Raw genomic sequence first — 25,176 nt, forward strand, 5'->3', positions numbered from 1 at the left:
GCATCTATAAAGACCTTTAATTATATTTCTGATCTTTGATGTTGTGGTTATTTTGTCAAGAGAGTAGCTAACACCTCAGGAAGTATGCTGTGAAAACCATTTTACACCTTAGTTTTTCTACAGTTTGAACAACTGAGGACAGGTTAAAGGGATAGTTCGCCTCTTTTGACATGAAGCTGTATGACATCCCATATTAGCAATATATCATTTATGAACATTGACTTACCCCCTGCTGCGTCCTGTGAGCCAAGTTCCAGCCTCGTTTTGGCGTTGACGAAGGTAGTCCGGCTAGTTGGCTAGGGTCCCGAAAATAAAGTATTTTGCTTCTCAAAACAATATGCGTTCAAAAGAGTAATACATTTGTATCACAAAATCGTCCGTCCAGAAAAAGCCAGACCTCACAATCGCTTGGAAGAAGTAAAATGCTGGTAAAATGTTTGATGTGGAAGCTAGCCCGTTATTTAATTCTGTTCTAAATATTTATGCAAAAAAATGATTTATGAGATCTCGAGACGCTCTCCGTCGCTTGCGTGCGTTGGCCAAAATTCCCATCTATCCGTCGAGGCAACGGAGACCGCAAGGGTTGGGATTGGTCGGCTAATAACATAATTTCCGGAATCACCTTTTCCGGTTTAGCGCCTTCCTCTCAGAACAACAACACGGCAATTTTTGAAAGAGCTTACTGTGTGCCGGTCAACATTTGGTCAAAATTATTTTCATTTCAAAATCAATAAGCTCCAACTCCAACAACAGTCTTTTTCTCTCGGTGGCCATCATTCACTGTGAGGAGTGGAACAGAGCCGGAAGGTAAACAATCAATCAACGACTTTCATGATAGACGTCGGGAGATTGGGTCGTTTAACGTAGCGACGCCTACTGTTCGGGAGGGGAATTGCCTTGCGTATCCGACAGCCCGAGGGAGAACTTCGAAAGGACTGTCTGTGACTACGGAGGCCTAGTGGGTTTAGTTATGCTAAGGTCGGCAAAGCTAACTTACCCTAAACTATCTTGTTGCTGCCCCAGATTCTTATTTAACAGGGAAGTGATGTTAGCCGACTGCTTTGGTGATGTGATTACATAAAGGCAGGATTTACATGACATCTTATACCATATGCTGCACACCCAGATATGTCTACTTCTTTTCATACCCCTTTTTCCCAAGCTCTCATCCCTGCTCTTGTTGCCACATTTAGACTCTAGAAAGGCCATATCTCAGAATAACCAACCATCCAGGCCTCAGTAAGCCATCTATATTGGTCTTCTACTTTCCCCTGCTCTGTGTAGACTGCTGCTGTCAGACCATGACCCAGGTTGTCTTGGTCATGTTTGTGTTTATGAAGCTGCAGAGAGAGAGAGCATGTGGCAGGATTTGAATTGAGAATGGCGTCAGTGTCAGCCTCAACTGTGAAAGCAGGAAATCTGCCCCACAAAGTAGCTCTTTTAAAGAAAGAGGCTCTTGGGCAGCTCAAGAATATTACAGTGGCACCAGGGTCAGTGAAGTTAAAAGTATACATAGTTTGGTCAGGTTTTATGTAATACTGGTTTCCACTAGGCGCAAAATATATCTAAACAATTTGTGGACCAATAATGTGCGGATATATACATAGAACATAATATATGCACAGAACTCTGTTATATAGATTACCCAAACACCTGATCACAATAATTGAGCAATAACAGCCATTTGCTAAATCAAAGTAAAAGTACATACATTGTTTCATATCGTTTAACACTGTGGGTCCCTCTTTCATTATGGTAATACTTATTAGTTGTGGAAAATCCTGCACATTTGTAAACTTCCAACATCCATGGTAGCTCTTCTCATGCTTGCAGCAAACCAGTCTTTCTACTAACAGACAAGGGCCAGTTTTGACATGAGTTGTACAAGGTGCTCAAGAAAGGTCTGAGAAAGGTTTTTAATATGGACACCCTCTGAGCCATCAGGAATATTGACCTGAGAGTGCTCCTTAGACATGCTTAGGCCTCTGTGCCTATCTAGGAGGACCTGTACAACCCTAGACCCAACAGGGTTGTGGGAAACAGCATGTGTAGGACTATTGATCACCATCAGTGGAGTTCATTAATAGTCTTTCATGGAAAAAGACTTCCAGAATGTTTTTTTTTTCGTTTCATGCTTATCATTTCTTTCAGCTGTTCATATTGTGTCGCAATGATAGAGTCATTTTGAGGTAATGAACAGAATCAGCTCTACCATATCAAACAGTGGCTGGGAAACCATCAACTCCAATTTGTGTTTGATCAAAACAAAAATGTGCACACTTCACATTTGTTGGAAGATGGACAGAAAAGACCCAATAGAAAACAAGGCTGACATTGATAGGTGTAACATATAACCATATGATTTTCACTTGTGTTCTGTGTTACAGGTTTCTTCTGACTACAGTTGCAGCTTTATCATGTTACTCTATTCATCTATTGCTTAAATCCTCTGGCATTGTGGGTAAGTCTTATGTCTGACCTTATTTGTATTGAAACTGCACAGGTGTAGATTATTAGCTGCTAAAATTCTGTTTACATTGAAAGTCCAAAAGTTTTGCTACTCCTGGATATTACTGAAAAAGACATAAGTCATTTGAACTGATCGAGGACCATTTAGCAAAAATTTTAAAAAAGCTTTTTAACTTAGGGCATTGCTATTGAAAGGGTCTTGAATTTAAAAAAGTCACCTGAGCAGAAAATTTATTTTTTATTGTTTTGTACGTGAAGGATTTGATTTCAAGCAAGCATAACTTTTCTAAAGCGATTGCATGAGAGAAATGGCAATGCTTTGTAATCTGATGTGTGGAAGTTTTTTTTACAAAGTTTAGACAAAATAATCTGTTTACAGGCATTCGAGCTTATGAACAGCTGGGGTACAGGGCCTTTGGCACTCCTGGAAAAATGGCTGCTGGTATAGCGATCACCCTGCAGAATATTGGAGGTGGGGAGTTCCTGCTTTTTTGTAATTAATCTATTTACAAAGATATTGCTTTTCTGCAAACTCCTGAAGCAAGAGCATGAATTGGACATCATTAAATAGGTTTGAGTTCATGTCCCCCTTATCACATGACTGTACAAGCTGAAACCAATCATATTTGGTTCATCATACTTTCGCTCTTTACTTAGTTATAAGTATTGAATATTGGGAAGTATTAAGGACACCTGTTAGTAAATATCAGTTTGAGTTATTCTACGCTTGGTGTGGATCTTGCCAAGGTCTGCTGAGGTCCAATTCTTCTAATTTGTTAGTTTTGTCTTTCTTTTGGGTGGTCACTGTACATTACCCTGGTCGTTCCCCTGTCTTCTACTTCTCATGGTACTTCATCATGGTAAATCATTTGTTAAGGACTCAGGACACAAATATCCTGTGTTCTAAACAGAGTACACATGTGTCAGAACAGAGGACACATGGCACACAAGCCTTTTCAAGGGCAGTGTAAATCTTGGTGAGGTGGACCAGTGAGCCGACGTGAGCTATAGGTCTTTGTTTGACTGTCTCAGTATCTATCAATAGATTCTATATGTTTTAATATCGGGGTGTGTCCATTTGTATATACAGATGATAAGATGTGTGACATGTCAACTTAGAAGTCATGAAAGGAAAACATTTGCCAATAAAAAAACTTTGTGTAAAAACACAGAGGTCATGACTGCTGCATCCCCAGCAATGTCTGCCTCCCTGTCACATGCATAAACACGGTGTGAGAAGTGTTGGTGCGTTTGGTCAGTAAGCCATTACACTCGCTCTCAGGTATGCTTGTCCTCACATTTTCATGTTTCTTCTGTCTTGTGTTCCAGCAATGTCCAGCTACCTGTACATTGTTAAATCTGAGTTACCGCTGGTCATCCAATCTTTCCTGAAGGCAGATACCAACGCTGAGTGAGTCATCATTTGTCTTTTCATATCCACCTACTGTGCTGGCTAAAGTAAAAGGCAAGTTACTCTTGCCTGTTGTTGACACACATGACCAAGGGACCTGTCACATTATATGGGGAGTGATTATTTCACTTTGCTACCTTTATTGATTCAGTCGGCATGGGGGTGCGACAAGAATGGATGCTTGGAATTGACTGAGCAACTGGAGGGCCATGACTGGATATCTGGTAGTTACAGAGTCACAGTATAAGCCCTCCCTGCTGTCTGCTTGTCAAGACAAGTGCTCTTCACATGAGAGTCATACATCAAATCAGACGCTCTGCATAAGGCCAAAGAGAACTGAAGTGGATTCCAGATGCCTTTTCAAGTCTAAAAACAAACCTTGTGCTCAAAAGGGACTGCAGGTATACGCATATGCACTGTAGCCTGTATGGAGGAATAGTGAGGTTTTAGACTAATCTTTAATGATACAGAATATTCAACAGACTGCAGTAGCCTCTTTAATGTCTTAGTGTTGCTCATTTGTATCTGATGTCACTTAGAAAACGTACATACAGGCCTGAGCCTTCCCGAGGTCTCGTGGTTATCTTTTACTGCTGATTAATTTTGGACTGGGATAAACTATATTTAGATCCATATCCATCATACGGTAGCATCAGATAAAGTCCAAATTTGGAGTCATAAAAACTATCTTAAGGGTCAAGAATTTTGCAACAGATGGTGTCCTACTCAGAATCTCAAACTTCTTGAGTACATCTAGAGTTGCAGTGAAGAGACAGAAGAAACCGAGCCAGCCTGAATCTACAGAGACAATTGCAAGTTCCCTAAGCTTATTGGATCAACCAACAAGCCAAGTACCTTTGACGCTTCCCCACAATTGATATTGATTTACTAAGTGTTATGTCTCCTCTATATGTCTCACACACGCATACACTCAAATGACAGCAACAGGTGGTGTAAAATGGTGGTGCCAAATTCCTAGGCTGAGCATAATGACTGGTCAGCTCAGGGCTAGTTCTCACTGTTCGTTTCCACTCTACGCCTGTATCGTTGTCCAAATCCATGACGTCCAAAGAACTGAGAGCAATGAGGGTGAGTGTGGTTGGGCTGTGGCTTTATTTACGGCTGTCGGCTTTTTAAATAGACAGCAGTGACGTGTGGCAGATGGATAGACAAGTCGTTGCACGAATTGAGGTAGTTTCCGGCAGTGTATTGGGATGCACATATGAATTAGGTGATATCTGTGATGACTATAAGGTCAAATATAAAGTTTGATGTGCAGGTACGCACACAGAGAGCGAAAAACTAGTTAGTGCAGTAAAGCAATAAATCGATAGGTAAGACAACCAATATCATCTGATATAAGCCGATGAACTACTGCAGGGAGCAGATGAAAATTTGCAAGTGGCTTGTGTCAAAGGCTTCACATGCTTGTTGTCACGTGATTCACTTTAATACAAACTAACTAATACACTTACTGCTAGTATGCAGTCAGAAACATTTAAGACTTGCAATTTATTAATGAACACCTAAATGTGAGTATTTTCTTAAGAACGTGACTTTGAAGTTAAACTCCAGACCGTCTCAAGTGACCCTTACATGTGAAAGCCGATAATCTGAAATGACCTACTGACCAAAAGACCAAAGAAGACATGGCCTGTTATTTGTATGACTTCCCCTGCTTCCAAGGGACTCCTCCAAACACACTCAGAATGCTTGTCTCATAGATCACCATATGCCTACAGAGCTGTGGCAGACAGCTGATCTCCCTGGTTGTGTTTTATTCAGGGTCAAGAATAACAGGCTTATCAGCTTTAAAAGGGGGCTTTGGGCACAAAGGCTCCTCTGTACACAAGATCTAGGAGACTAGGAGATAGTAGTCTTTAATAGATTGACAGTAATTTCTGTAAACTGCTTGTTGCTGGTGATGTTAGTTGTTGCTGCTGATGTTAGAGATTTGCTATTATTGCCCAGCTCACGTGACAGTAAACAGGCTGCTTAAGCACATACCATTTGTTTCTCATAAGCAATAATGCCAGAACTGATCGTGCCAGTTCGTCCACGTGTGTTCAGAATACACATGCATGTCTCATGTGATGTGGGCTTCTTAGGAGATATGAGGGGACACGTTTCATGAGGGGCTTTTACAGGACGTTTGTTTTAGGAAAGAGAGTGTGGTGCCCACATGTATCCCACGATAATATGTATACAGATGATATATGTCCATTCATCCTTGGGATTTTACTCCCTTTGAAGTGTGAACAAAGTGAGAGGCACATGTCAGTGCCAACGTATTAACAGATTATTTTAGTGTTGTTTAATTTCCTTCATTGTGTCTTCCATTTTCTGAAACTCGACTGTCACATAAATCATCAGTTATATAACAGGCAATTGCAGTACTTGTGTTTAGAGCAACATAAGCAGACACATTTTTTCCAAAGCCTTCGGGTTGAGGATGTTCCCAACAGGTTACTGTTGGTCAGACATTTGGACAAGCAGATTTTTTAACAGCCTTGTGTCACACAAACACACTCTCCCAGGCTATTTTGTTTTTAGAAACAACATTTTTCCACCATCTTACCTTTCCACTTTGTTTCTGTCTCCCTGTGTGATGTGTGCTGACTCTCAGTGGCAATGTTAGAAATATTGAGCTCACCAAAGTAAACTAGATTTTTCTCCAAACAGTCTGTGGTACTTGAATGGAAACTACCTGGTCATCATGGTCTCTGCCAGTGTCATCCTGCCCCTTGCTTTAATGAAACAACTTGGTGAGTAACACTAATGCAGTTGCTACTTTTCTCTGGGATTATTTAGATTAATTGAAATGTTATATAACATCTAGTGATAGCCAGATGGGCTATAAGTCTGTTGTAACCGGTGAAAATGAACCACGCAGCCTGTAAAATCTGGAGTGACAATTTTTCCTGCATTGTGTGAGCACTCTCCCAAAAGATAAGCATGAATCTGACAAGAATTCAGTCTGATGGTCCTCACACTCGCTGTTACCTCAAACACCACCCCTGCCGTCAGTGCAGGCTTCTGCATTGTTTCCTTGATTATCATCAACTTAACTTCCTGTCTTTTAACGAGACATATTTCACTGAAATACAATTAAATGAATGTGTTATCATATTTCTAAGTGTAAGTGTTTCACTTTGAGTATCTGATCTGCTGCTTTGTAAGGGACTTCCATTAGTTAAGGCTTTTGTTTATGGGACATAGATCCTCCCTACCGAGCATTAAACTTCCCCTTCACTTAAAAAAATCTTCTGAAGGGGGAGATTCACTAATTTTGAAAATCTGAGACTTAAACGTTGTAGTTGGTAATAAATTCATAAATTCAAAAGCCAGTCATCAGTCAAAAATAGAGAATTAAGACTGAAACCTCAGGCACAGAGCAAGTTGAGAGAGCAAGAGTTTCCATTAGAATTGTGAAAGGTCGGAAAGTAAACCACTGACGCAGTGCCACCGTCTGACATTTGCTAGCTATTAAGCTGACATAGAAAAATTTGCTGTCTTTTTGTCAAACAATTCCCTAACAACACATTTAGTGGTAAGGTTTCAGTCAAGCTGAGGAAACACCTCTCTGTGGTTCTCATCTGATCAGTCAGTGAGATGGTGCACATGTGCAATGTTATCATTGTGGTTTTGTAACTCAGACAGAGGCTGTCCTGTGCACTAGATGAGCACAAAGAGGCATTCTGCTTCCGATTGCTCTCTGAATTCTCATTTCCATGTAGATATATCCCAAATCCCAGAGCGGCTGCTGATTTATTTGATATCGTCGGACGACTGAAAATAAAAAAGTTTTAAAAATGCCGTGGACATGAATGCTAGTTAGTATGTATTCAGAGGTGAGCCACACTTCAGTTACTATTCCATACTTGTTCCGTTGTCTTCCAGTACAAACGGAAAAATATGGAAATAAGAGCGAATTTGTTGGGAATTTTACTGTGCTGAAATATAGTGAACACTGATGCAAAGGGCTTACACCCACTGACACAAGGCCGAATACAGGTATGACATGAAGACGTCAACAATATGCTAATCAATGCATTTTGCCATGAATTGATATTTACCATCTTTTTGAGTCTTTAGTTTGTCCCCATTTAGAGTATTTCAACTTTAACAGATTATGCGATGACGTCCTGTCACTTCAGAGCTCTTCTTTTAATCCTCACCCAAAGTTTTTCAGTGTAGCATCTCACAGTTATTTGTTTCAGTTCAGTTATTCTTTCACGTAGTTTTGCACTTTCTCTCAGTATTCTGAGTCTTCTGCTATGTGCCGCTGCATGTCATTTCAAAAAAACATTTTTTTATATTGAGAACATGTTTATCAAAAAAGTCTTGACATTATGTCAGCTTACATAATGACATTCTGGTGTTTGTTATTCAGCCACTGGTGGTGAAAGCAGCAGATGTTCTGTTCATAATTTTCCACGAGAATATCGCACTCTTAAGGCCACCATAGTCTTTTCACTATCACACAGGATAAACATGTTTTTTCTGCCCTGACTGTGCTGTGGGGTCATTCTGTGGGATGCTTTTTTTGTGTGCTACAGCTTCATTTAATAACAAAGAGTGTGAAATATTGGCCCATCTATAAACTTTGTGGGCTTCTTGTGTTGCTAACGCAGTTAATAGTGGTCCCAAATAACACACACTATAAGTTCAGTTAAAGGGCTGTTAATATTAACTGCCTCTGTCCTTTTATTTTCAGGTTACCTTGGCTACACCAGTGGATTTTCTCTCAGTTGCATGGTGTTCTTTCTCTCTGCAGTAAGTTGCTCCAGCTCACACAGTGGCACATCATCACACTTACTCTTCACACAGTCTCATTTATTCTGGCACATATGTCTGTGCTACCCACTTTCCCAGCCTTGTCTCTTTCCCACCCTGATCCCTATTTTCAGCGATATGCAGCTGTGTTTGATAAGATGAATATAAGAGCTAGGTTGAGACAAAGTAATTAGATGCTGAGTCACTATAATCTGGTCTGAAGGGCTTTTTCTAGCTTGTTGTTGATGGTTTGTTTACTGAAATAAGTTTGTTGACAGACTCTTACACATCCCCTCATCCTCATGTCTTTTCTCTGATTATGCTCAACCTTCTTTCTTTCACATCTCTCTGCAGGTTATCTTTAAGAAGTTTCAGATTCCTTGTCCCTTCGAGGAGTTCTCAGCCAATAGCACTGCAGCACATATCGGCCTGAATGTTTCGAGTCACATTCACGAGTACAACAACGATATTCATGAGGACGATGACTCTCTCTGCACCCCACGCTTGTTCACCATCAACTCACAGGTGGGCAGCTGAAGTGAAAAACACTTTGCCTATTTAGTTCTATATAATTTTCAAACATTAAAGCCACCGATACTGAAGTCTATTATTCAAGTATATCTAACTTAGTTGCTAAACTGAGTTAGATAGACTTGCTTATTTTGGCAGGCTATACAGCACGGTTAATAATAGAAAGTCATGTATTTATGTTCTTCTTCACAGACAGCATATACAATCCCCATCTTGGCTTTTGCTTTTGTTTGCCACCCTGAAGTCCTGCCCATTTACACTGAGCTACAGAAGTGAGTTGTTAGCGTGTGATATTTGGTCACGCGTTAGTGCAGAATGTGGCATTTGTATAACTCTCAAATGTCTTGATTTCAGTCCAACACAGAAGAGGATGCAAAGGGTGTCCAACATCTCCATCTTTATCATGTACACCATGTACTTTCTGGCAGCTCTCTTTGGCTATCTGACTTTTTATGGTGAGAGCAGCCGTCTTTGAAATTTCTTGTGCCGTTTGTCCCCAATAGCAGTGAGTAAAATCAAAAGCTAATACCCAAACCAGCTATTCAACACACTGACAGTAATTTTCTACCAATGGAAGATACAAAGTGATGCAAATAGAATGCTGCTATAGCTATATCTTTTGAAAAGTGTGGCAACTCGGGCACAAAAAGATAATCATTCAAAGTGACTCTTACATTGAATATTTGTTATTTGCTCATTTATTCCTCTGGCAAACAAAAAGTTTGTTATTACTTAGGGTTTAGCTGTTTTTCATACAGATAATAACCCCTAGGTTAAGCGCAAATTTACAAGCAAAATTATTTGGTGAAAGTTTTTTTTAATTGAAATTCATTCAAGATTCACAGTAAACACCTTCCAGTGAAACAGCTTTTTGTCAAAACGCTTCAAGAGCAAAAAGATCAAATCCATTGTGACTCCTGGATTTTTTTTACCTTACATTTGATGATATTTTAATCATACATTTATGTCACTCTATAATGTTGAATTTTTCCTGCACTGAAGAAAAAACAATCTTTGAAAGATGTACATGATTTGCCTCAATAGTGACATGGAGTCCAAGCTCCCTCTTGTGGTGACTGTGTGTTATAAAGTACTTTCCAGTCTAGTAGTCTTTTAAGGCAGGGTTACATTGTGACGTTCAAGTGCATTGAACAAGTTTATTTTGACTCACCTGCAGGCAATGTGGAGCCTGAACTCTTGCACACTTACAGCCGTATTGATCCATATGACACTTTGATCCTGTGTGTGCGAGTGGCAGTCCTCACGGCTGTCACGCTGACCGTCCCCATCGTGTTGTTCCCGGTAAATACGACTCATTCTTTGTGTACTCTCAAAGAGATTCACCAAGCATGATGTTATAATCTTTTTCATAAACTGATTTTGTCTCCGCAGGTGCGCAGAGCCATTCAGCACATGTTATTCCCCACCAAGTCTTTCAACTGGTTACGTCACATTGCCATTGCTCTCATTCTGCTTACCCTCATCAACATGTTGGTGATATTTGCTCCTAACATTCTGGGCATATTTGGTATCATTGGTAAGTACAGCACTGAATATCAAATCAGTGACATCCTCATCACTGTGATTCTCAGAGGTATTCAAGTAGAGAAAACAAAAACGTGAATGGAACGGCATTAGCTCTTTCTGTTGCTGTTCAAGTATGTCCAAAAAAAGGCTGTCCAAGAGAAATCATCAGCCTAACAAAGATAAAAGTTGGTTCAAAAGAAAAATCTCTGGCATATTCAAAAATGCTATCACTGTTTCTGGCCTGCAGTTTGTATTTTAATAGTATGGATTTATTAATTCCGTGGCCACTCACAGACTAAATCCTGCTATTTCACCTTGAGATGCCACATGATCAGAGCACGTTTTCACTCGGGCAAATCAACAGCTTTTGTCAATAATACCACGAACGCTTTGTCCTCGGAGTGGAGGCCGCGTTTCACAGGTCAGAGGTAAAAATTGAAAGCCTTTATTTGAAGGACCACCAAGAACATATTCAAAGCGACATATCTTGCTTCGGCAAACATGCAGGTACATGTAAGAACATGCGTGTCTGAGGTCACATCCGTGCAAAGAAAAAAAAAAAAAGATGATGCAGTGTACCTGGCGGTTTTCTGTTGCCCGTGGGTTAATATTTAATGAACGAACAAATTAGTTAAAAAGAATATGGAGAAAGCACAATGCATCACTTTCATCACAGTAATAGTTACACTTTAAAAAGAAATGAGCAAAAAGTCATAAATCTGGATGATTTAGACTTTATCTCTAAACTGACCTCCAGAGAGGGTTAACTTAAGCCGATTTCACACATGAGGACTTGAGATTTTCGGGAGAAAGTGCATATAATTTTATTCAGACTTTTTACACAGTTGCTGTTCACACTGGCACATCAGAACAGGAGGTTTCCCAACTGGAAATGGGAGTGTGTGCAGGCCGTCTCGAGGCAACATGAGGCGGCACATGATGGAGAAACTACACTGGAAATTTCTGTACTTTCTTTATAACACATTGGGAATAGCAGATGAGGCTCTTATTGTGATATTGTGATATGAGTACTGCATGTATCTGTATGTATCCACAATGGCAGGGCACAAGCATAAAACAGCGTACAGATCAGCAGGAGAGACAAATTCTCACCGGCACACACACACAGCAGCCGCAAATGCTTTGGATTATTTACTGACACCTTCATACATCCTCTCAGTCACTGATGTTCTGGGGATTTGACAAGGGGGCTGGGAGTTAAAATCTCTGAGACACGGGCAAATCTAAAGCAAACCTGCTTCCAAAACAATAAGAATCCCGTTTCAAATGTAAAAAAAAAACAAAGCGCAGTAATTTGAAAATAGTACAGAAACAACATATCAAACTTTATTTTATATACAGTCATTTTAAATATGTCACTAGTGAGCTTTACAAGAAGTTGGACATGGGCATATTTGCCACTGTGCTGCATCACCTTTTCTTTTAACCTGTGCACCCCCAAAACCACAACAGATTCTGTACATTTGAACTGTGCCATTATAACAACGTCTCCTCTCCTTCAACCAAGAGGATGGAGCATTCCATAATGTCCAAAAAATAATTTCAAATTTCACTTCATCACACCACAGCAGAATTCTCCACTACATATCAGGCCATCTTGAAATTAACTCGGGTTCGGAAAAAGTGACATCATTCTCAATCTTCTTTGTTTGTGTAGTCATTTACACGGCAGAATTTTAACTTCTGTCAGTTTTGAAGCATTCCATTCTGTGTCTGTTAGGATTACACAACTTTTCTCGTCTTTTTCTTTGTTCCATGTCCCAACCTTTTTGCATTATGGCGTCTCATTCAAAATAAGTATATTTTGTCTTTGTGTTTTTTTTTTTTTTTCTATTTTTTTTTTTATTATTGAAAATCAGGCCATCATGTCAAGTCTTTGACTCAATGTGTGACCTTTTTCAAGCCATAATCTTTCTGATGAGCCTTTCCTCTGCCTCCCTACAGGTGCCACGTCGGCTCCCTGCCTCATTTTCATTTTCCCTGCTGTTTTCTACCTCCGCATTGTTCCTAAAGAGGACGAACCCCTGAACTCCACTACCAAGATAGTGGTGAGGCATTAAGATTTTTATCATGTCGTCATAATATATTTGTTAAAGTGACATGGAAATACAGGATTTTACATGGTCAACCAGACTTCTTGATAATTAAACCTCTGGTGTGTGTTTTTCCTTATTCTTAGGCCATATGTTTTGCTGTTTTGGGCGTCTCCTTTATGGTGATGAGCCTGAGCTTCATAATCATTGACTGGACATCAGGGGCCGGCCTTGCTGCAGGGGGCCACTAGATCCTTCGTCAGTGTGTGTGGTTTTAGGAAAGTGGTTTATATTACGGTCAGTGTGAATGGAGCATTGTCACCTAAGTGGAACACACTACAGGGCTACCCAGCACAGAGCCACGGCATTTTCAAAACCCAAAATACACATTATTTTGCAGTATATGGACAGAAATCACTTGTATTAATCAAATCTGAATACATGTTCTTACTATGAATTAACAAATCTATTAACAAATCCTGTCATACCAACATTTTTTTAATTTATTTAATGCAATTTATTTCAATAGTGTACCAATGTTGTATGAAATGGTCCTTTGCTGTTGCTTCGGCTTTAGTTACACACAAACAGCTGTAGCTGGTACTGTACCGACTCTTAAAGACAAGAAGAAATCAACTATTTTAATGATTCTCCATGAGACGCACAAAGAGGACAGTCAGATGACCTCACTTAGAACTAGCAGCAATCTGAACTGTTCATCTTGTAGTACGAGTTTGTGAGGTGCTTTATGGTCTTAGCGCGCAGGTGACATTTTATGTGCCAGAAAGCTTTTCCTCCATATGCATTTAAACCCCGGTGCCTTTTAACATTTAGAATGGCACTCAAACATACAATATGTTGTATATTTATTTAGCTGGCTATCATTTTCTGTCTTTTTCATTTCAAAAAGGCTTTATTTAACTTATGTGTACGATCACACAAAGCATTACATTGTTTTGTTTTTTTATCTCAGTTGCTCTGTTTTTATGGTATTTAAATGATGAAATGTGTTACGCATTAACAATATTTTATCCCACATGCTTCAAAAAAAGATTTGGTACCTCCGTGTATTAAACTTTTAGCACAAATATACCTAACTGTGATTTTGAATATGAAGTCACAGCAGAGCTTTTCTGCTCAGAGCTGAATCGAAACTTTTATTCATGCGTTTTTATTCTCGATGAGATGCCTTTCACTGAACACTAATGTAAACCTACACTTGTGAAACTGTTAGCACTGGAAACACGACCAGGCTCAGATTAAAGCTGCAGTCTGCAACTCTTTTTCAAGCATAATGCCTGGAACTGTCCGGGGATTCTGAAAGTAGTACGTTAAATACCCCAATACAAAAAAAAATGAGTTCTCTAGGTCCCCTATATGTCCCGCTAGGTCCCTCCAAAGCCAGCAGGATTGTTTACAAAATTGCAGACCGGACCGGTAAAAGGTAACCAATCAGGTTACGAGCTGGGCTCTGCTGCCTGTCAATCACCGATTGTGCACGCGCGATACAAGGTAGGCTCGTCCCCACGCTTATTTATCTAGACTATTGAACTTCATTACGGGCTAGTCTACTTACTGTGTCTTCCATGATCGCAAATGACAGGTGAGTTGATGAATGAGGAGTCGTGTACGCGCATCTGGCGTGCACGAGTTCTCATGTGTTTTGATGGGGCGGGACAGGAAGTTGAATAACTTTTTATTTTTCGGTTAAAAAATAAGCATTTCTTGCATTTTGCGACTACGGAGGTCACCGTTTTCAACTTCAAGCGTTCTGATAGATCATGTAAACTCTTAAAATGCCAAAAATTAGGACTTTACGTATGACAACAACAAATCCTGCAGACTGCAGCTTTAAAGGAAAAAAAAAAAAAGTGAGAAGCTCACAAATGAACACATTTCACCACGTTTTCTGTCTTTCTGCTAGAGTAAGTTCACTGTTATGTAGCCAGACATTTATATTTATTGTACAGACATGAGAGCGCTGTTGCTCTAGTGGTCGAATTCTCTTCGGCACGGAAGCGAAAAGGCCCAGATTTTAAAAGATTATTCCCTTAAATTAGATTTCAGAAACCAGATAGAATTAGAACAAAAAACAAAAGATAAGAATTTATCTGGTAACTGTACTTGCCCAGGTTTCAGTATTCTTTTTATGGACAAATGTTTGTGGAAATCAGGACAATGTACAGATCTCAAATCAAAACTTTGTCTAGGTTATACAACAAGGTGAAACTTTGTTGGTTTGAATAATACCTTGCCGAGCGACAAGTAATGTGTAGACATGTTGCGCCTTTGTGATTCTGCTGCAGTGTCTTTGCCTAAATGATTTGAAGTGTTTTTGATCAGTCTTGTTGAATATTACGATCTACATTTATGTTTTGCATGATGTTTATGTCTACTTTTCTCTGCAGTGAGCTGCACATTAATTGATCTTGCTTCAAGTGCTTTCATGCATAAATAGTTTTTGTAACACTGTACATTTGGCATCTTACAGTCAAGTTTTGAGGTTTTAAAGTACCAATCTGTGTTGTGGTATTATGAAGACCTTCCTTAGAAGATGTGATGAGAAATTATGTTTCACGCAGTAATGTCACAAAGTTATGGTGGAATGTTAATGGGGGATAATTAAGCCGGTGAACGAATACCTCCAATTTTTTAAATTTTCTTCTGGGTGACTTTCAGACACACGAAAGCACAAATGTGCAAGTGATGTTTCGTGATAGAATAACGAAAACCACAAACTCACAACTGTTACAATAAAGTAAATTTAATCTTGAGTGAAAAAAGATGTTAAACCCTTGCTATGTGTACCTGAACATGGTTTTACGTTGTACAACCCTGTTTTTGTGAAAACTTTCGAAAATGTAAATGTTGATTATAAATTAACGTGACACTGATTTCTACCCATTCAGCAGCTCTTACTCTCGATGGAAAGCAGCAGAAGAAATGTTGAGTCCAAGTGCCACGCTTCATCTCTTGCTTTTCAACATACATTTATCGTGGTTGTTGTAAACATGAAGTTTTAGCTTTATCGTGTTTTGTTCAGCGGGGTTTTTTTTTTTCCTACTTTAAAAGATCATGCCAAAAATAACAACTGACTACCTACTGTTATGAAGTGCTCCTGAATAGTTTGCAACGTCTCTGTGCCGGATATATTATATCAACAAGTCTGTACAAATAAACAGACCTGTGTGATATTTTATGATAGATGTTGTTCACGATGCTAATCTAAACAAAAGTAACAAAACAAAAGTATTAATGAATATCAAGGTCTATGAATTTTGATGAATAAGATGGAACTTTATATATGATGTATATAAATGTAAACCTTTTATATTTGTGATGCATATTTACAGTAGCTTGTAAAGTGTAAATAGCTGGGACAGTTTTAGTTTGGAAAATAAACTATTTGTAGATGTTTTTAGATCGTCTCTGTCATCATTTCGTCTTTTTTTTAAATTATGCAGTTTTCTTTCTTTTTAGCCTATTTAATGAATTTCTATATGATAGACATTTGAGCAGTGTATATCGTCCCCCCACACACACTGTGAGTATTTTTGCACAAGAGCACCTTATACCTGGTCAGTGCTGTTGTCTTAAATGTCAAGGCCAAACTGTAAACCGCTGGTCATCACAATCCCTGTCCTGCTGATCCATATTTATGTCAACATACTAGAGGTTTTAAGTGCAACACATCTAAATGAATTGATCATTTTGCTAATGATCACTACGGTGGAAGACAGAACAGGTATTACAGTTCAAAGTTTCTGCTACATTTTAACTGCCATCTATAGCAGACTGAATCTATAACATCTGAGATGATCGCGAGATTTCCGCAACAGTAAGTAAATACTAGTCTTACTGTACATTATGTCCGCACGAAGTAGAACCTTTTGCATTGGTCACATTCAACAGATCTAAAATGTTATCAGCGAATTGGTGATTTCTTTTCTCTTTCTTTACTGATAAAGAGTGAATATTTTATTTTGCTGGAAATCTACTATCAGCTAAAGGAGTTCCAGATTAGTTATCGTAAATAATGTAACCACTGATAGTCCACGAGGTTCCTGTATGAGGTTAAAGGAAACAAACCTATTGAAAAAAAAAAATAAATACATAAAATAAATAAATTCTCTCTTTAAAAAAATGAAACGTGCCTTCTGTTTAATCTTGGAAAATGCTATTGGCAGAGTGGTGGAAATGACTGTTGTATTCAACTTAATTCATTCAACAAATGAAAACCGATATCAAATTGTTTTCTCTTCCTTCCATTTTAATGCACTTTCCTGTATGAGAGGAACTACACAAAATAACATGTATTTACTAACATTATCATTAACAGGACATCCAACATTTGTAGTTATTCCCACTTGATGGCGCTGTGCACCTTCTATTTCATTTTAATTACGTGCAAAGTATTTCATAAGCATGTGACGCAAAGAGACACAGGCTATTTTAACAGCACACGCTGCATCACCTCTCTCTCTCTCTCTCTCTCTCTCTCTCTCTCTCTCTCTCTCTCTCTCTCTCTCTCTCTCTCTCTCTCTCTCTCTCTCTCTCTCTCTCTCTCTCTCTCTCTCTCTCTCTCTCTCTCTCTCGTGCACACGCCCACACTAGAGCGGTTCTTGCATGGTGCAGCCATCAGTCGCTGACGACAGTTCATATTTTTCTCGTCTCAGAGTGTGCACCCACCAGACATGCAGAGGAATGACGCTGGCACAGCGCCCACTGCAGTCTGCACATCACAGTCCTAAAATCACGCCTCGCTGACTTCCCCTCTAATTGGCTCCACGCAAACTTCCGTGGAGAGCTCACCTGCTTTAATTGGACCATCGCCACAAGTCGATGAAGTGACGCCAATGCAATCGGTTGACTACTTACAACTGTCACGAGGATATCCTTCCTTAGGATTTCCGCGCAAAACCCAATTGAGCATCTAGAACTACTGCAGCACTCCGCGCGAGCGAGGGAACGTGCTGTTCGCCAAGCCGAGGAGACGAGTGAGGCAGCTCAGCCTGTGGATGGATGGTTGCGGGGCAGAGGACTCAGAGCGTCTCGGCGTGGACCAAGTAGCTTTTCGTTGAGCAGACTTTGACTTATTGCGCGTGGTTCAAAACTCTGCAATTGGTTTCATTGCTCTCCAGAGGGTGGTACTTGAAACAAAAGCCCTTCTATCCTAATTCTACACATCGGCAGCAGAGTTGCGAGTGATCGGTGCGCCCCTGATATCAAGAGCAATGGGTTGTACAGTGAGCGCCGAGGATAAAGCTGCCGCGGAGAGGTCAAAGATGATTGACAAAAACCTCCGAGAAGACGGAGAGAAGGCAGCCAGAGAAGTGAAACTGCTGTTATTAGGTAAGTTGCCCCCGGAGATTGCTTCTGAGGTTATTATAGGAAGCTGGAAGGTGTGCATACTGCTGAAGGGTATAGATCTACATGGAGTTAATCCTTAATACATTGAAGACAGGGACCTGTACATGTAGAAAAGAGGCAGTTCCATTGCTCATATGTTCAAGAGTTCTACTCAAATGACACTGTCTGTGACGGTGTTAATAGTTAGCCAATACGTGTGTCCATATACTTGGAGCTAAAGTCAGGCATCATCTTATACAAAAGCTGCACATCATCTGGACAATATAAGACAATATAGCCTGTCAACTCTACCAGGACTAAACATTATCAGCAACACAACACAAACACAACACCTCGGCTCTACGCTTAAAAACACTCTGGTATCTTCATACAAAGGTATGACCAACAACCTCATTATTCCCATTTGTAAGCAAAAACACATAAGAAAAGCTGTTTTTATTATATGAAATCTGGAGCATAAAACAGTCTTTCTTCCTCTGTACTGTATATGCACACTCTCACACACATACACACGCCAGCCAACTGCCAACACACACCCTCCTACTCATTACCACATTCTCACTTCCTGTCGCATACTTTTCAAACTGTTTTAAATGATCAGGACTTTTTTTTATTTTTTTGCTTTTGTCTCTCTCTTTTTACTAATTGGGTTCATGTAACTCTTGACCAGGAATAAAATCTTGAAGCGTGTGTGAGTGTGTATGCAAGATGGAGAGTTCCAGTTGTGGTGAAGGGCAGATGAGAGTATCACCTTGATGTGACAAGCTGTTAATAGAGGGCTGGATCCAGTTAAGTGGTTGCTAAAGTTTTTGTAACCAGAGGATCCAAAGAAAAAGAGGTGTTTCCACACTGATTTTGTATACTATTAATACAAACCTATGTGTTTGCATCATCTTTCATGAAGACTGTATTTCAGAGAAAATCAGAAGAAGTAAAATATCAAGAAGTACTTGCTATGGTGTCTGTAGTTTTTATGTCACCTGTGCTGTTATCAAATACAGACTTCTGCTGCTTATCTCGACTCATACTGCTGTATTCGAAAGCCTCTGCAGCTTAGACTTGTTACATCTTGATGGCTGATCTTGCCCTTTCATCACTCCACCCTGAACCTGGCATCTCCATGTTTGATTTCTCATGTCAGCCATTCTTGGCCTGCTCTTGGTCACACACACTTCCAGATATGCATCCTTGAAACTGTGTGATGTCAGCACAGTGGGCCGTTTGTCACAGGGCGACGGTCAAGGAAGTGCTATGAAAGTGACGGCACCTATTCAGCATCAGCAAGGCAACATTTAGAAATAGAAACTGCAGCTGCAGGTATACTGTTCAGAGCTCAGAGTATTCCTGAGGACATCCTGACATGTCACATGAAGGCAGTCGGGTGTAAATGGCTAAATCTACGATGGCTGGATTTTATTTAGCTGCTTCACCTTCGGTGTCCTGGTTCTGTCACTTTTCCTACTATGAAAAGTTGGTGTCAGCAGTTGAAGGGGTTTATGTTTAAGCAGAGATTATTTCCAACTTTGGAGACACTTAGCCTATGACTTTTGTCTTATTTCAGCATTGGAAAATGGGTTGCATTTTAGCACAGATAACACACAAAGTTATTGAGGTGTTTATTTCAAATATTCCATAAAAAAAAAAAACCTTATGGATCTGTTTAATTGTATTTGTCACCGAGTATATTTGCCATTTTATGAAACTGCATTTTACAAAGCAACCCTTGGAACCCAGGATAGTCCGTTTATTTCATGTCCAGCAGGCTAACAAAACACACAGTAAGCTACAGTTTGATGCAACATCTCCAAATTACCACATTGGATATGAATTTAACAATATAGTCAACAGTTTATAGTACATTTCACCTTGTTAATGGAGGTGGTAATGAGGCTGTTTTAATCCTCTCCATGTTATCACAATTTTTTTTCTGGACCTCTTTGAAAGCCATTAAACAGTGATATAGCAAATCAGGAAGAAAAAAGATCCGACAATGAGTAACAATATGCTCAAAGGCATAAGGAATAAAGCAAAATGGTGTGTGCATATGGATGATGAGCCTAAGGTATTCCAAAGAGAAAACAGCTTACTTAGCCTGATGCCTCAGTGGACAATGTAAATATTTCATCATGTGTCCAGAGGAATTATATCACACACAGAGTGTAAGTGGTTATGTGCAGAACTATTTCTTAGCCGCTGCAGTGACCTCCTGGAGTCCCACTGTAATGGGGTTATTCATTCACTGCACAATCAAACATGATAAGCATCAGTTTTTGTAAGTATTGAATGTTAAAAGTGTCTAATGCCTTCAGGAATTTGCCCCGAAATCACAAAGCAAACAGATGCTTGCTTTGTGATGGCTGATGCTTCATTCCAAAGACAGTCACATTATTAAATGATGTTCTGAAGAGGGATAGAAAGCCCCCGAGCTTTGAAATATGCATGTGCATATTGCACATATAAATATTTATTTTTCTCATGTATTTCTTTAATATTGTAACGCGTGCTGTCTGTCATGCATGCTTGTCTTATCTGACTTTGCAATAGAGTGTCCCATGACATAAAACTGAAATATTGAATTGACTGATGGAGATTTACTTTGTTATCTTTGGACCTTGTCTCATATGGATCTTTGTGCTAAGCTACGCTAACCGGTTGTGCTTGGCTGTATTTTCCTATTTAATGTACAGAGATGGCATTTCCATCAGTCTTCTCATCTACAGCTTAATGATAAAGTGAACAGGTTTCACCTCTCAAATTTAAAAGAAAAAAAATTTCTTTTACAAGATGTGATAAAGAGACTCGGTTGTCATTTTTTTGGGTGACTGGATGACAGAATGGAGGAGCCAGGTGAAATTGAATCAGCAAAACAAACAAGACATGGATCAAGAACAAGTGATCAGTCTGGAGGCAAACTACACAAGTAAGGGGTTGAGAGAGACAAAAATTCTAAAACGGCACGAGGGGAAAAAAAACAGCACAGCCAGGAAAAAGGTCAAACACTCTCTAGGAAAACCTGGATCAAATGATGAAAAGCTTGTCATAATGGAACTTGGGCAATTTGGCAGAGAACAACTGAGACTGGGGAGTATTCACACGTAATGCTTCTCGAAGACGGTGAAGGATCCTAATGTTTCAAGTAGTGTTGTTCCGATACCAAAATTTTGACTTCGATACGATTACCTGCTATAAATACCTCGATACTCAATACTGAACCGATACCACGGCCAAAATCTAAAAAAATCTGGAATAGAGATGAATAATGGTCCAGCTGGGTCTCACTATGGTTTCATTTTCAGCAGCTTGCTCCTTTCCTGCTGTTTGAGAAAATTACTACAGAGCAAGTATGAGCACAAACTTTTGCTTAACGAGCTACTTTTCTGTCCAATATCAATGTTTGAACAGTGAACACATTAATGACTGACTTACATATTTAAAATACTATTTTATTTTAAACAAAACAAAACATGCCACTACATGGTATATGCCTACACTATGGTGGACAAATGTACGTCAGAGAATTGCAGTGAATTATTTCAACCTTTACACTCAGAATAAATAATTAAAAAAATATAATTGCCAAAATAAATAGCTACTGAACATGCTTTAACAAAAATAAAATGATTGCTTTCCTCATGAACAATGAAATCCCAAATACACTATCTCTCAACCTCTGAACTTCTGACATATGTCACTTATTTGAAATGTCCACCGAGAAATAATTATTAGCAAAACGGCATATATGCCATGACATTACCAGAACTGATAGAATATTAAATAGCGTTTGCAAGTTATGCTTCAGTCAACATTACTAGCGTCAACAACATGCCCTTTCATAAGCTAACCAGTTGAGAATGATAAAGGCTCTATGGTAAGAATAGCCTACAGTCGCTATCTCGACAAGTGTTGGGAAAAATGTTGTTTCATACACTTGATTAGAAAGGGGCTTTGAATTCTTTGTAAAGCAGGGGATGTCTGTCAGTGAGGTGCTTTGCCATGTCAAGCTGGATTTATAGTTGACGTGTCGCTCATGGCCCATGACGTCAAAATGACGTTTCAGACCAGGCGCACTCACGGCTGACGGTTCTGTCATGTAAAATACTTTGTGCAATTATTTGTAAATAAATAATGTCGTTAGGAATTTGCTGTTGTTTCATTCACTGGAAGCGGCTTTGAGTATTAGCGCTATATAAAACTGAACTATTATTATTATTATTATTGTTGCATGCTGAAAGGCAACAATAATTCCCAAGTGTGTCCATTGAAGCACACTAACTAACAAACAAACAAAGGGTAACACAATACACTAGGTTCTAAGCATTTCATGTTCCAGATACTGCAGCAGTATCATTGATGTTACTGCTCTTGACGGGGGGCATTGTTTTCTTCTCGACTTTCGTCTTAGAGTAGTTAGAGGTAACCTTCATGTAGCAGCGACACCTCTGTGACGGAGAAGATTGCAACTACTGGCGCATCGCCTTAGGCCACTATAAATAGCCGGTACAAAATCGTGACGTCATCAACACCGCTCGCGCTAGCCGACGCAGCAACCATGCTTACGGTAGTCGTCCACTATTCCGGCACGTCAAGCCGTATCCAACGCATTCAATTCATTTTCAATGAAATCCGGCCGATCGTTGTCGCCGTGCTCGCAAAGCATGCTGGGATTCCGGCACGGCGAGCGGGGGACTTGCGGCACGTCAAAAAGTTGGGCTCGCTCGAAGTTTATGCAAATTTGCCACGGCAGACGGAGTGCGTTACCCAATGACAGTAGATCATGTGATCTCCTGTGTCGCAGCAGCAGCAGCAGCAGCAGCAGCAGCAGCAGCACAATAGCAGCTCTCCTCGCTCGCAGATCCGGATCCATGGTGCAATATGAAATAATGTTCCATTGCTGACGATTTATACACATTAATTTCCCTTCAAAACTCAAATTTTTAGAGGGAGAAACTTCGGTTGGTTAAAATCACAAGTTATTTACTTTCCCCCGGAGCCATTCTACACGCCCCTCTGTACACACCCACTGTAGTAGCAACACGGCGAGACTAGGCATCCAATCCGGCGAGTTACGTTGACGTGCCGGAATAGTGGACGACTACCGTTAGAGCCTTCACTCACTGCTCACCTGCTGCTGCGTGTAGCTGAGTGCGCGAGCTGAGGAGGAAATTAAGTTAGGCACGCCCACCTATGAGCTATTTTTTACAGCCATATCAGTTTTTGCGCTGTCATGTGTAGGCTGTAATTGCCAATGGGACCGTTGCATGAGCCGTGTCCGCTTGTTAGCACTGCTCTATTATACGTTTTCCGTGCGCTACAAAGAAGTCTTTCGTAGCCTGAGAAGGGTGAGAATCAAACGCGTGTAAAGTTAAGGGTATGAAATCATTAAAAAAAAAAAAAAAAAAAAGTAGAAGAGCAAGTGAATAAAATAAGATGAAAATATAACAAAACCCAAACCATGACATTTTCTGTGATTTTTGGGCAACAGTTTCTCTGCTGCCTGAGAGTTTTCTTGGAAACTGAGTTCACCAACCTCATTGGAAAAAAAAAAAAAAAATTTTCAATTCTGCACTGCCACTGAGAGGGACTAACAACAACACAAAGAAGAAATTAAAGTCACACCTTCCTGCCAAGTGGCCATTTACTTGCAGCCTGAAGAGCATGCAGGAGGCCGCTGATGCTGCTGCTACCATAACGCAGAAAACATATTGGATGTTTTTGTTCTATTTATGCTTGAGAAGATATCAACTTGTCCTGGCACAGAGAGTGATGAGTCACTTGATAGCAGCCAATGAAGCATGAAAGCGTGACTATCAGAATATTAGAACGGTCTCACTGCATTGGTCCAATTATTTATTTATTTATATTTTTCTACTAAGGGTAACCCTATCCCCCCTTTTTGAGCAGACCCAGTAAGTTCTTCAGTGATGTGGTTCATCGCTCAACATTCATAATGAACCAGATGTTTCCACAACAGTTACATAAAAGCATATATGGCCTTGAACATCACAGAGTGCTCAGAGTGGACGTTCAGATAGTCATTCTGTGAAAGAGAACAAAGATCCCATGTTGATGTACATTTAGCAAAGCGGTTGCCAGACACAAAGAGCTTTTATGTGTCCTCTAATAGGTCGGATTGAAATAAACCATGTTTGTAATGGAAAAACAGATTTTTTTCCCGTACTGCACCAAACTATAGCCCTCTCTGTAAGTTACAGAGTAGGTGGCACAGCTTGGTCTGAACAGGATTGATGTTACATTATGTTAAGATTTTACATCAGTCTGTCATGAAACATCTTAAGAAGTGAGGATCAGCAGTGCTTTTTTTTTATCTGCAATGACTAGATCTTGTGAAGTAAAATTTGTAAATGGGCTATTCAAGGTCAGGTTTTTTTTATAGTCCACTAAGACCACTAAACATTTATTTAAGATTTTGACAAGTGAGAGGGACACCCTGTCGCTAACGAAAATTACATTTGGTTTTGTATCAGGTCTAACTCACGGAAGCACATATAAACTGTTTTTTTTCCCTAAACATGGCCATGGAAATATTGCAGCTAACAACATGATGAAACAGCTCAAAGTAATTAGTGAGTACAGCTTTCCTCCCTTAGAAAATTATGGATAAGATTTTCTCCAATGTTGTTTTATACTAAAGGGTGCTTACAATAATAAGCAATCACTATAGGATTGTACCAATTACCAGTTATATTTGTGATCTAATGACCATCAAATATTGTTCCATTCAAAAATACTTGTAATGGTATGAAACTAAAGCCACTGTCTGCTTCCCTATCACAAATTTTCCCCCAAAAATGTTGAGGATATACTTCTTTCTTGCCAACTTTGTTTCTTTGAAACCCCTGAAATCAGCATCCACTGCAGCTTATGACTTAATTCCCTCCTCATGCAGGCAGACTATAATGATAGTGCTTCACAGACATTACTCACTTCTCTTGACAGAGAGGAAAGCTCAGGGTGAAACTGTCCATCTAGAGATGACAACTTCACAGCTACCCACTCATTGAAAGATTATACATATCG

At 39.7% G+C, this 25,176-nt stretch overlaps 2 protein-coding genes across 5 annotated transcripts in view; both read left to right on the top strand.

Annotated features, from left to right (window-relative positions):
• Positions 1-16,189, top strand: part of slc38a3b (solute carrier family 38 member 3b) — a 28,335-nt gene extending 12,146 nt beyond the window's left edge. For all 4 annotated transcript variants that reach the window (XM_075461229.1, XM_075461232.1, XM_075461230.1 and 1 more), the window contains 12 exons: positions 2,388-2,461; positions 2,849-2,941; positions 3,799-3,880; positions 6,563-6,645; positions 8,598-8,656; positions 9,011-9,181; positions 9,380-9,459; positions 9,542-9,642; positions 10,365-10,489; positions 10,580-10,724; positions 12,680-12,783; positions 12,915-16,189. In XM_075461229.1, coding sequence (XP_075317344.1) covers positions 2,388-2,461; positions 2,849-2,941; positions 3,799-3,880; positions 6,563-6,645; positions 8,598-8,656; positions 9,011-9,181; positions 9,380-9,459; positions 9,542-9,642; positions 10,365-10,489; positions 10,580-10,724; positions 12,680-12,783; positions 12,915-13,019 — 1,222 coding nt within the window. In that variant the 3' untranslated portion in view covers positions 13,020-16,189. The remainder of the gene's footprint in view (positions 1-2,387; positions 2,462-2,848; positions 2,942-3,798; positions 3,881-6,562; positions 6,646-8,597; positions 8,657-9,010; positions 9,182-9,379; positions 9,460-9,541; positions 9,643-10,364; positions 10,490-10,579; positions 10,725-12,679; positions 12,784-12,914) is intronic.
• A 1,225-nt stretch (positions 16,190-17,414) lies between these two features.
• The window catches only part of gnai2b (guanine nucleotide binding protein (G protein), alpha inhibiting activity polypeptide 2b), a 43,673-nt gene continuing 35,911 nt past the window's right edge, over positions 17,415-25,176 (top strand). The window contains exon 1 of the mRNA XM_075461233.1: positions 17,415-18,120. Within this exon, the coding sequence (XP_075317348.1) occupies positions 18,003-18,120 (118 nt within the window). The 5' untranslated portion in view covers positions 17,415-18,002. The remainder of the gene's footprint in view (positions 18,121-25,176) is intronic.

This window comes from Odontesthes bonariensis, chromosome 3 (assembly GCF_027942865.1).
Source record: "Odontesthes bonariensis isolate fOdoBon6 chromosome 3, fOdoBon6.hap1, whole genome shotgun sequence".
Taxonomy (NCBI): domain Eukaryota; kingdom Metazoa; phylum Chordata; class Actinopteri; order Atheriniformes; family Atherinopsidae; genus Odontesthes; species Odontesthes bonariensis.